Source organism: Citrus sinensis, chromosome 6, assembly GCF_022201045.2.
Source record: "Citrus sinensis cultivar Valencia sweet orange chromosome 6, DVS_A1.0, whole genome shotgun sequence".
NCBI lineage: Eukaryota > Viridiplantae > Streptophyta > Magnoliopsida > Sapindales > Rutaceae > Citrus > Citrus sinensis.
The window spans coordinates 15,377,067-15,390,474 of NC_068561.1; the positions used below are offsets into that span (position 1 = coordinate 15,377,067).

The 13,408-nt window shown below is 36.8% G+C and overlaps 2 protein-coding genes across 2 annotated transcripts; both read right to left on the reverse strand.

The window, feature by feature from the left end:
- Nucleotides 1-373: 373 nt before the first annotated feature.
- Nucleotides 374-1,636, reverse strand: LOC107177419 (uncharacterized). Its single transcript, XM_015531191.1, has 2 exons — nt 1,055-1,636; nt 374-844 (listed from the first exon to the last, which is right to left on the reverse strand). The coding sequence occupies exons 1-2, from the start codon at nt 1,634-1,636 to the stop codon at nt 374-376; spliced, it is 1,053 nt and encodes a 350-aa protein (XP_015386677.1).
- Nucleotides 1,637-9,139: 7,503 nt separating this feature from the next.
- Nucleotides 9,140-10,195, reverse strand: LOC107177420 (uncharacterized). Its single transcript, XM_052443781.1, has 2 exons — nt 9,260-10,195; nt 9,140-9,145 (listed from the first exon to the last, which is right to left on the reverse strand). The coding sequence occupies exons 1-2, from the start codon at nt 10,193-10,195 to the stop codon at nt 9,140-9,142; spliced, it is 942 nt and encodes a 313-aa protein (XP_052299741.1).
- Between the last annotated feature and the right edge of the window lie 3,213 nt (nt 10,196-13,408).

The window sequence follows — 13,408 nt, forward strand, 5'->3', positions numbered from 1 at the left end:
AAAAGATGGGATAGAGGTATACCATTGCGAGATAACATAATCGGATGCCACTTTCCAGCAGTAATGGCGTTATGAATTCCATTACTGAGGCGTTCAATACAAAGGACAAGAGATAGGGAGATAAGGGGTATCCTTGACGAATTCCTCTCGAAGGGGAAAATTCCTTAGTAGCCTCTCCATTCCACAAAACCCTCATGGTCGCTGAAGTAATGCAAGCCATAATCACTTGAATAAGATCGGAAGGAATCCGAGCTTCACGCAAAGTGTCAATGATGAATTCCCAACTGAGGCGATCGTACGCTTTCTCTAAATCAACCTTGATGGCCAAGAAACCAGTAGCGCCCGTCTTTCTGCGCATAGAGTGCACAACCTCCTAGGCAATCACAATATTTTCCATAATGTGGCGGCCAGAGACAAAACTGGTCTGATGAGGGCCAACCAGATGAGGGAGAATAGACTGAAGACGGTTTGCAATAACTTTTGTGATTGTCTTGTACGCGACATTGCAGAGGGAAATCGGTTGGTACATCTTAAAAGAAGACGGGCTTTCTGACTTGGGAATAAGAGCAAGTAACGTTGAGTTCAGCCCCCCAGGAAGGTGTTTGTTCTGAAAAACTTCTTTCACCAAGCGACAAAGAGAAGAGCCAACGGTGTTCCACTGTGTCTGATAAAAAATGGCATGAAAACCATCGGGACCTGGGGCTTTCAGCGGGTACATTCTGAAAATAGTTTTTTGAACTTCAGCATCTTCCACACCCTTATTTAAAGACTGCAACAAATCCTCCTCAATAATGGGAAAGCAGTTCGGATGAGGGTAATGCCGGAAGTCCAGGGAATCGCATGACTACAAAGACGAATAAAACTGTATACCATGCGCTTTTATCTCATTTTGATCATAAAACCAGACCCCTTCATTGTTTTGGATAGCAGCTATATTGTTTTGTCTCCTTCGAGTGAGTGTTTTGTGGTGATAATAAGAGGTATTGCGATCCCCGAGAAGCAGCCAATCCTTCCGAGACTTTTGGTGCCAAATAATTTCTTCTTGAGTAAGAACCTCTTCAAGATCAGCTTTTAGTTTTTCCTCAAGACGCGAAAGACCCTTAGAAAAATAACTCTCTAAAGCTCGCTGAATACCTCCCAACCGAGCCAACAAACGGTTTTTCCGCCAAAAAATATTACCAAAGCTTTGCTTATTCCAGACTGTAACCTTTGAACGAAACTGATCAGCAGTATCTAAATGGTGGAGATTTTGGTCCCAAGATTCAGCCACGAAATCCTGGAAGCCCTCATTGGTGAGCCAAGCTACTTGAAACCTGAAAGGACGAGAATGCAAATTCCTCGAAGACAGCCCGTTACTCCTCACTAGTATAAGTCTGTGGTCAGGGCTTAATTTCGGGAGATGAAAAATAGTTGAATCAGAAAAAATACTAGCTCGCTCGCTATTGCAAATAACGCGATCAAGGCGCTTGAAGAGGCTTCCACGGGACCAAGTAAAACGAGGCCCATGAAACTGAAGATCATGCATGCAGTTAAGCTGGAACCAAGACTGGAAAAAATGACAAGCACCCGAGCCTGTAGGAGAGCCATCTTTCTTCTCCGAATCATAAAGAATAGTGTTAAAATCCCCACCCAACATCCAAGGGCCATGCACCGTTCTAGTTAAATTATTGAGCTCACTCTAGAGGAACTTCCTGCGTTGAGGGTTGGGACTAGCATAGACAGCTGTCAACCAAGAGGGAGCGGTATTGTTATTGGATAACTTAATATGGACGAATTGAGAGTGGCTGGCAACAATCTCAACCTGAAAAAGGTCTCTCCAAATGATCCAAATGCCCCTAGAAAAACCCTCTGCTTCCACCTGAAAGGATTTGTCGAAGCCACTTCTCTTAATAAAATTATCAGCCTTATTGCCACTGATCCGAGGCTCCATCAACACAACCAAGGGAGGCTTGTAATTCCGAACCAAAGCCAAAAAAGAACGTCGAAAGGACGGTAATGCTGCACCTTGTGTATTCCAAAACATGGTTGTGATAAACATAGTAAATAATAGAAAGAGGAGGAAAGGAGTTTTACTGCGAGGACTTGAAAACCTCAACCTCCATTCCATTCTCAGCTCCAACTGAGCAGTCATTGGCAACTAAAGGTGATCTGTTGCGGCTTGTAACTAGGGGTTCCTCAAATTCAGCAGAAGTTTCCCAACTGTTGAAGTCACAAAAAGTGTCTTTGTTAGGTGGTTCATCAGCAAGAGAAGGATCACCAACAGGCTGCGAAGGGTGCTGAGCGATAGCCTGCGGGGCCAAAGCCACCTTGGGGAAAGAGACGACCTTGTGATGGAGAGGGTTAAGGGTTGTTGGAACGGGCACAAGAACGGGAGCTAGAGATTTGGAATTGGACTATTTGGGCCATGCATGTGGAAGGGCCATTAGGTTCGATGTGAGGTACGGGCGTGGGGAAAGTGTCACGATTCGCATGCATGCCATGCACAGTTGGGGACTGACTGCTGGGGTTGGAATATTTGGAGAAGATTTGAATGTTTGGATCAAGGTTTTCAGTCGTGGGTTGGCTGGGATAGATGGGATTAGTGGCTTTACGAGTAGGGAATTTCCGGATGTGAAGATTGGTGGGTTTCTTTTTCATAGTTCGAGATTTTGGGCCAAGGGTTTGGGTGTTTTCCGGAATAAATATTGTAGGTTCCCGTTGAGAAATAGCATCTTTATCATAAGCCTGAGGGTGCATGTCCTCGTTCGTCAAATCAGCCAACGCAATGAAACAGGACTGCGAAATTCCAGACCTGTTTCGGTTCTTGTCCATGGCTTTGAGTGTGTCTTTGTCTGTGATTAGGGGTGGGCATTTTACCCGATCCGACCCAACCCGACCCGACCCGACCCGATAAATTTTGGGTTCGGATCGGATCGGGTCGGGATCGATTTGAAATTTACAAACCCGATCGGGTTGTGATCGGTTCGGGTCAAACTTGACCCGATCTGAATACCCGATCGGGTTCTAAAAAAAAAAAAACGTAAGCTAACAGTCTAATTGTCTAACACTGCACACACACAGAGCAATGGTTTCAAACTTTCAATCACTTAAGTTAACACTAACAGTAGCAGCAAACTTGCAGTAAACAAATTTAAGAAGAAGATGTTTAACACTTTAACAGTTTAAGCTACAGTCAATGAGTCAACACTCAACAGCAACTACACAAGTCACACACATACGCTGCTCGCTCGGCTGCTGCACAACGCACACACACACACACAACTTGTCACAAGTTGCACAGCACACAGCCACACGGCCCATACACACATACGCTAGCTGCTGCACACACATAGGGATGGCAATTGTACCCGCAAACCCGCAAACCCGCCTAAATCCACCCGCCAAAACCCGCCCGTTGCGGGTAATTTTATCCGTTGCGGGCGGGTTTAGTATTATAAATTAAAACCCGCATATGGATGCGGGTGGGTTTGGTATTAACCTTATACCCGGTGGATACCCGCATGGATATCCACCAAACCCGCAATAATTTTTTTCAAATATTTTTAATTTAATTTAAATATAAAAATATATAAAGAAAATAATGTAATTAATCAAATTACCAAATAGCAAAAGGCTCAAAGTTGTGTATGTGTGTATATGGCTTATCTCTTATTCTAAAGTCATAACCTAAAGAAAACTAAAGGCATTTCCCTTCGAATTAGTATTTGAAAATATTAATCTTAATTATTATTTTAGGCATTGTGTTAGATGGGTGCTTATGGTGGTGAATAAAATAAATATATTCTCTTTGATCTTGTTTTAAATGATAATATGAAATGTAATTATTATTTTTAGATATTAGTTTGTGTTTTTTAAATAGATTTGTATAATTTATACTTAAATTTGAGAATTTGTGTTGAATTGATGTGGAAATTTTAATTTTTCATTTACACTGTTTAAATATAAAATTGAATATGTTATATGGAACTTGAGGTTATTATTATAAATTTATTTATTAAATATTTGTGATTTTAAATACGGAAACCCGCAAAAAATCCGTCGGATACCATTGCGGGTTTGGTAATTGTTAAAACCCGCTGCGGGTGGGTTTTTTTAAAAAAATTAAAATCCGCTGCGGATTGCGGGTGGGTTTGGTAATTTAAATTTTGTGCGGGTTTGGGTTTGGTAATGGCAAACCCGCTGCGGGCGGTGCCCATTGCCATCCCTACACACACACAACACAACTACACAAGTCACAAGCTGAAGCTGCACACTTGCACAGCACACACACAGAATGACAGAATAGAACAGAACAAAACAGAACAGAACACACACGAGCTGCACAGCACACACACACGTTGCACAGTCACTCAGGTCTCAACAATTCACTCGCAAACCTAACACACACACACACACACGCTGTCAGCCACAACTCACAAGTTCAAACAACTAAACAAACACAAACAACTTAACAACAGAACAAGGCAGTCGCAACCCGCAAGTCTGCAACCACCAACCAGCCACCACGAGACGGATTTGTTGCTGCCAGCTGCTGAAGAAATCACGATCTGTTGCTGCCAAGTGAAGTCGCAACCAGCCGTGAGCCGTGAGCCGTCCGCATCTCCGCGATTTGCTACTGCCAACTCCCAAGTGAAGCCGCGATCTGCTGCCAAGTGAAATCCTGTCCGTCCAGCAATGAGCCGTGGCCACCGATCTGCTGCTTGAAGGCCGAATCCTCTCCACTCGAACCCGATTTTGAAGCTTTCTGGTTTCCACCTTCCATTTTGAAGTTTCAAGCTTCAAGCTTCAAGCCTTCAAGGCTTCAACTTTATTGAAGTTCCCAAGTCGTTTCAGACTTTTAATTTACCTTCAGTTCACTTCACGACTTCACGCCTCACGGTATATAACTATATATACACTATATAATTAATTAATTATATATATGCTAAATAATTTATTACTTTATTATGTAATTGAGTAATTGGTTAATGGTTATTATTTAATTGTTGTAATTAACTAATTATGTACTTATAAATATTAGTAATAAAATCAAGGAAATTTTGTTAAGTATTGAGCTCATCAGAAATTATTTTTTTGTCATATATAAAAAGGAATTGAATATTGATGATTGGTGATTTGGTGGGTTTTGTTTTTATTTCATTGATTATTAATTTTTTATCGTTGGCTCTCTTTAGCGAATTAACTATTAATTGATAATTGTTAATAATTGAAATAATATTAATTGATAATTGTTAATAATTGTTAAAAACAGTTAATATTTGATTTTTTATGAATAAATTAGCACATTAGGTAGATTAAATATTAAAATTAAGTATTATGTTGTATATATTTTATAATTATAATGTGTTATGTAATTATGTGTACTTGTGCAGTAGCTTCAAGCTTTCAACCCTAAAAAAATTAATTAATTCAATTAATATTTTATTGTATGTTAATCATCTGTTAAGTTGTTAAGTACAAGTAACTTGGACTTGAAATTAAGGGATTTAATTTATAATAAGAAATAAGATATAGATAGACAAATAATATCATATTATTATGGGGAATAGACAATTGGATATTATAAATTAATTAATTAATCATGAATTTCTTACTTTTTGTTTATGAAGCATGAACAACTTGAATTGAAATTACTAATTTTTGTTTATGAAGCATGAACAACTTGAATTGAAATTACTAATTTTTGTTTATGGATTATGTTAATAATATTTATGTGTTTTGATTTTTGAATTAATGATTATTAATTATTATTTTGAATATTCAAATGCTTGGACACTCAATATCGAATTCAATGAGTGACGATGAAGACCAAAGTGTACAAATGGAAGGAACCCATAGAGGAAAGGAAAAGGCGAAGCGGAAAAGACCGCCAATGAAAAAAAGATCGGCAGTATGGAATCATTTCACTTTACTCGAAGATAATCCAAACAAATGTATGTGCAACTATTGTGGTAAGCAATATCAATGTCATTCAAGGCTTGATGGGATTACAAATATGACAAGGCATATAAAGACATGTGAATCATACAAGACATTTCAGACACAACAAAGTGGAAGTCAACAAAATTTGACATCCGAGGGCGGCAAAGAAAATGCAAGTAATTTGGTTTTGGGTAAAGGATGGAGTCAAGACGCGTGTCGAAGGGCAGTAACTAAAATGATTATTATGGGTGAGTTGCCGCTCAGTTTTGTAGACAACAAAGGCTTTAGGTATTTTTGCAGTGTAGCTATCCTTCAGTTTGTTATGCCATCTCGAAGAACAATTGGTAGAGATGTTATGGAGTTATTTTTGGAGGAAAAGACAATGTTGAAGAGTTTGATTTGCAACAACAAGCAGCGGGTGTCTCTTACAACTGATTTATGGACTTCTGTTCAAAACATGAGCTACATGGTGATTACAGCTCATTTTATTGATAGTGATTGGTGTTTGAATAGAAGGATTATTAGTTTTAGCGCCATCGAATATCATAGAGGGAAGTCTATTGGTAAAATGATTGTGGCTTGCCTACAAGATTGGGGGATAAAGAGGTTGTTTGCAATAACTATTGATAATGCCACTGCAAATGATGTTATTGTTGGTTATGTCACTATGCAGTTGCTTAGTTGGAGGAATGATGATGCACTTGTGTTGGCGGGACAATATATGCATGTGTGTTGTTGTGCACATATTTTGAATTTGATTGTTGTCTCAGGATTGGGAGAGTTGCATGCTAGTGTTACCGCTATTCGAAATGCAGTGAAGTACGTGAGATCCTCCAGCATAAGGTTGGACATTTAAACAATGTGCTGAGCAGGTGAATTGTCCAAAAGAAATTGTTGTTTTGGATTGTCCTACCAGGTGGAATTCCACTTATTTGATGTTGATGATTGCGCTGAAATTTCAAGCGGCATTTGATAGAATGGCAGAAGTGGATAAACATTATGAGGCATTCTTTGCTGAGAAAGAAAATAATGTTAGAAGGGTGGGCCCACCTGAACCGGATGACTGGGAGAGTGCTGAACGAATTGTGAAGTTTTTGAAGGTATTTTATGATGCCACATTATTGTTTTCTGCCTCTTTAAGTGTGACTTCTAATCTTTGTTATAATACTATTGGCTTAATTGAGAGTTCATTGACTGCACTGTAAGAAAGTACTGATCCTTGGGTGTCCTCTATGGCTTATAGTATGAGGGAAAAATTTGACAAGTATTAGGAGTCCACAGGAAAGATAAACAAAATGTTGATTATTGCCTCTATTCTTGATCCACAAGCGAAAATGGATTTTGCTAAACATATTTTTGAGATCATTTTTGGCAATGATAGTTTGATGGTTAAACAAATGACCAAAGCAGTGAAGGACTTGTTGAATGAGTTTTATGATGCATATATTCATTCTCCGTACACCATCGATGTATGGTGAGAGTGGTTTTAGTGGCAGCTATGGAGGTACAAGTTCTTCTCAACGTTTTACAACTGAGACTAATTTGGTGGATGTTACTGGTGGTGAATATGATGACGCTTTTCAAGTATCTCGCCCTTTCCTTGGATATGCCAGGAAGGTTTCTATTCAGAATGAGAGTAGAAGAGTAGTATCTGAGGTGGAAAGGTACTTGAAGGACCTAGTTGAAGATCCCAGCAATCTTAAACTTAATGTTTTGCTTTGGTGGAGGGTGAATGGATCGAGGTATCCAATTCTTGAGAAAATTGCAAGAGATGTCCTTGTTGTTCCTATTTCCACAGTGGCATCTGAGTCTGCCTTTAGCACCGAGCGTCGTATTATTGATGAGTATAGGAGTTCTTTAACTCCGGCTATGGTTGAGGCATTGATATGCACTGAAAATTGGCTGCAGTCTAAACTTTTTGCCAATCCCATCTACAACCTCCAAGAAGATATCAAGGAGTAAATATTTCATATGGAATTACAAGAAGGTAATGTTTTTAATTTTTTATCATACATTAAATACATAATATATTTAAAATGGATTATAATTTTATATAGAACATCTACATATTAATTTTTTTTTTATAGAACTTATAAGATCGCAAGCTTCGACAGTGGAAGCGGTGAGCGCCGACATTGGTGTTATGGATGTTTGAAAGGTAACTTTTAATATATATTATTATTCATAATTTGATATTATAGTACTATTAGTATTTGGTTGTAATTTAAGCTCCTATAATTATAGTTGTTATAGTTTTAAATTTTAAGTTTAATTTGTAATTGTTTTAGTTAGACAAGTTGAAGTTGATAGAATGTTATTATTGTCTAATATTATTATTAACTTGATTTGGTGATGAATGCCATAAAATAAGCATGATATAAAATATATAATCAAGTGTGTATTGAAAAATTTGGTAAACATATATATTTATTTGTAATTATAAATTTATAATGATATAATAGAAATTAGAAAGATTGTAACACCCCTTAGTTTAATTAAAGATATGAATTTGATTTATTTATTTGTATTTGTGTTTGATGTGTAACCTTATGAATTTGGTATATTTGCTCAATTTTTTATATGAATTGAGTTTGTTCATTTGGAACGTGGCTTAAGGAAAATATTTATTGTACGTTTTCTCAATCTTTCTCTAGGCAATCGGCACTTGAACTTGGAGTTCAAAATTTTCAATTTAGAATTTGTCAAAGTACTTGCATGGAGCCATGGAGGAACCAAGGTGGAGGAACCAAAAAAGCTTATTTAGTTTTAATGTTTGAACTTTGAATTTTGTGATTTATGTTTCTAAACAATTTAATTTTGTGACTTTGTGAATTTGTGTTTCAAACTTTTAAAGACTAATATTTGGAAATTGTGCTTTGGACTTTGTAAGTTTGTATTAATTTTAACTTTTATTAAGTTTGGAACTTTGGATTTTGTTGATTGAGCAAATAATAGTCCTAATTCTACCCTCCAAGTCTAAGCCAATAGACAAATAATCCTATTATAGCTTTTTAACTTTATTCATTTGAATTAATGACATTTTCTTTTCTTTTTTTCAGTTGACAATTAGTAAAAATGACTACGATTAAGAAAAATGTCTTAAAACTTTCATAAAAAACTACAATAATAGGAAAAAAAGAACTCAAAGAGTCAAAATTGTATTAACCGAATTTGACCCGAATTGACCCGATTTCAACCGATTCGAACTGACCCGAACTCAATCCTGCCCGTTTTAAATCCAACCCGATCCAACCCGAAACCCGATCGGGTTGACCTGAACCCGATTTTGCCCACCCCTATCTGTGACTTTGCAAGGGCGCGATTGACGGGCTACTACCATCCATGACCCAAACTTTGGCTTCTGGCAGTCCAAATCTTCAGTCAACACAATGTCGTGCTTGTCAGCCTCTGTTAAAGAATGCTGATCATACTTAGCCATGTGAGTAATATCTGCACTGTCAGGGCATGCTTCCCTATAATGACCAAATTTACTGCACCCAAAACAGATTGTTGGCAAGTTTTCGTATTCCACCTTCTGAATTCGACCTTCAAGGTTAAACTGTGATATAAGAGGCTTCTGAAGATCCAACTCAACCGCAGGACGAGCAAATTTACCCCTCTGTGCCGTAATTGTGTTGGAATCAATTTTAACAACTGGGCCAATAATTTGCCCTAGACGCCGAATGATATGTTTATGGTAGAAGTGGATATTCATCTCGGATAAACGGATCCAAGCCACTATGTGATCAATTTTATTGTTGACCACATCAAAATCTGGAGTCCATTTCTGCACTGACAAATATTGACCCATAACTGTCCATGGTCCCTCCATAAGAGCAAACTCAACGTCCTTTGCATTGTTGAAACGGATTAGGAAATAGTCGTTGGCTAGGTCTATTATATCAAAACTTGTGGTGGAGCTCCAAACTTTGTTCAACCGGAAACTTAAAGCACGGTACCCCAAGTTGCGCCCTAATGTCTTGACCACCACGAAGTGTTCCCAGGGTTCCACTAGACGATCATGAATTCGGCTAGAAAAGGCTATGTATGGCATAGGTTCTTCCTCCCTGAAAGTCACATCTTCCTCCTCCAACTCCCAATCATCCTGCCGACCAAGACTTACATTCTCTGAATGCCCCTGAGTATCCATTAGCACGTCACGGAAAGATAAGGGAGAAGGGTTATCTCCATCCACCCCTTGGGCCCTAAACTTTGCCTTCGTAGCGGAGCGGTCTCCCGCCAGCAGCGGTTGAGCGACTTTGCCAGAGCGCATAACCATGAGAAACCCTAACTTGTAAAAGCTTTTTAACAAGTAATTGCTTATTTATTTAGGTCTAACTCATTTACTGACGTATTTTTTTACTACAAAAAAATAATTATAAATTAGAATAAATACAATAATTAAAAAAACCCATTTATTATTGATTTCCGGTAAATAGGTAATGTCAGAATTTGCCATCTCTAAATTCAGGCATACGGTTTGGAAAATAAAACCACGAAATTAAAATAAAAAATTAAGAGTACATCTCGGGTAATGGGGATTGGTTATGAAACGAGTTAAAGTATTGACACGTGGCGATCATACACTCTGACAAGAGATCCAAGATCCAACAGTGGAAAATGCTTTTTTTTTGATGGATTGATTGATTACTGATTGATAGATGGATGCTAAAGCAGGAGCATACGACGTCGTCATGGCGTCGATCTCTTTCGCTCCTCTTTTTTTTCCATCTTCAAATTTCTGTACAAAATCTTTTGCTTCATCCAAAGTCCAAACACACACCATCAAAGCATCCCCCACCAGCCACCAGCCACCAGCCACCAGACCCAGACAGACTCCCCCGAGTTTGCCGCCGCTCCTTGACCAAACGGATTCCCATAATCACCGTACAGTATCCGGGGAGTGAAAGCCACTCTCTCCATAATAACGGCTCGTGCCTTACACGCGCTGTCGAGTGAGCTTTTTGCTCTCCACTTTTGACACTATGTATGCATACGTAAGTACAAAGTACACAACTAAAACTAAAAAAAGCATCTGAGCACTAATCTTATTGACTAGTGAAGAGCTGCTGCAACTGATTAATGGCGTCACCTGTTGCGTGAAGGAGAGATCTGTACATTACACTCGCGCTTACACAGCATGTAATAATAATAATGATGATAATAGAAAATATACTATAGCGTCACTGTACAGTAATTTTTATTTTTTTTTGGGCTCAGGGATACGTCACTGTACTGTAATAAAAGCTAAAGGAAAGGTGAAATTAACAAATAAAAAGAAATGAATATATATTTATGTATATGAGATATGATGAGAAAGTGGAGTACTTTCACCTTACGTTAGCAGCACCGTCGGATGCGCCTCGAATGTCGTATTCAAACCTGATCATCTGTTGCTGTCTCAAGTGACTGTCCGCAGCCTGGCCCCCTGCGGGATCCTAACACTTCAGCTACTGCTACGTGTTACTAGGCCTACATCTATCTAGTACTAATGAAAGTGATGTTTCGTCATTAACAACTTTTGCTTATAATTTTTGCTGCTCATTGAACAACGATTTTCACTTTTTTAAAAATTTCTAGCTCCTCTTAAACATGAATAATCAATGTCAAACACTAAATTACATTAATGTAACTTGGTGTTTGCCACTTAATTAATTATAGAGCTACGCAACAGTTGAACAAATTTATTTTGGTCACAAATTCGTATGGTAAAATATGATTTTTTGATTGAAAATATTCTTTAAATATAGAGTTATTACATTTTTCAAATCTAATTTGATAATTTTGATTCTTAAGAGATAGATAGACATATTGTAGACATAGTATAATAAGCAAGTTTAGTTATCTTACATAATTACGTAAGGTATATAACTCTTTCTCAATTGGTTGGTGAAAATTTAACAGTCGTAGAAATATAAGATAACAAAATCTTATTATGTAAGATTACATAATAAGATTTTGTTATCTTATATTTCTATAGTCGTTGAATTTTCAGTAAATGGTTATGAAAAAGTTATATACCTTAAATAATTATGTAAGGTAATAATACCCTTATTAAACTATTGTATGTGTTTGTCTAAAATAAAATTTGTCTAAAGAAAAAAAAAAGGGAAAGAAGAAGATTTGAATTTAAATTTAAATTTATTGATATTACAGTCATAAATTTATTAAAAACGATTTGCATTGGCATAACAGTGATAACGAGCGAATCCCGAAGACATCTACTCCAACAAATTATGATGTAAATTTCTCTTCAACTTATCGAGTAAAGTCGCCAATCTTAATTGATCAAGACAGGTCTCGTCATAGTTTTATTAACATTTTAGTTTCACAGAAAGAAATCATAACGATGGTATTAATTCTGTGCCGAACTTGCAGGTTGAGGATGAGGAAATAAATGGATAGTTTTTGCAAAAGAAAAAGTCATTGAATGAACAGATTAAAAAACAAAATCAAGCCTGCTACTACTGTTTTTTCGGGGTCCAAATGGCCCACGCCTGATTCATAATAAATAACAAGAAGTAATCATATAATTTTTTTTTCTAATATGATTTTCTTTTTGAAAGGCAGAATAATTTAATAAAACAAAAAACCGATGCAAGACAAATTATACGTACAAACATTGTAATTTACCCCCAAAAAAAAAAATCGAATTTAATCGAACCATTGTAAATGCCTGTGCCTGTCGTGATATTTTAAGCTTATGTGAATACTGTCAAGAAAAATAATTGTTTTTATTCTTACAAGAATTTGGCGGGGGGAAAATGGGTAACATGTGCAGCCTGCCATAATGGAGGTTTTGAACTCCATGGACGGAAGCCGCTGATGAGACTTTGGTTCCCTCATTCAGCGACCTTCATAATTGGCACTATCAGATTTGAAGGATTCTGATTTTAACCAAAGGATGCCTTTTTGAGGATAAAAGACAACTCTATGAGACTATGACATATCATCCAAGCAATTTGGTAAGTTATATAATAGTGTAACTTACATTCATACAAGAGAGATGTTTTCAATAACTTAAGTGTAATTTAGTTGTCACACACTCTCTAAGATTATTGAAAACAACTATTGGTTGAATAAAAGTTACATTATTACGTAATTTAACTACACTTTATAAATTATGAAGTTAAAGTAGAATTTGACAAGAAATATATATGTATATGTATAAAGTAAAATAAATAAAATAAAATAGGTTCTATGCGAATTGATAAAGCTTGTGTTAGCTTGTTATTCATGAATCCAGACGCCCAGTTAATGTTTAGTTTATTCAGATTTAGCTTAATGGTTTTTAAATAGTATTTTTCAAGTTGACAGTGTGTGCTTCAATTTTAGATGAGATAGGGACAAAAAAAATAATCAATTTAAAATTTTCTCACGATTTACCCTTCAAAAAAAAAATAATAATAATAAAGATTAATTAGTAGAAAAATGTTAAATGTACCAAAAGCAGTGAATAGATAAGTAATAATATTCTATCAACTTT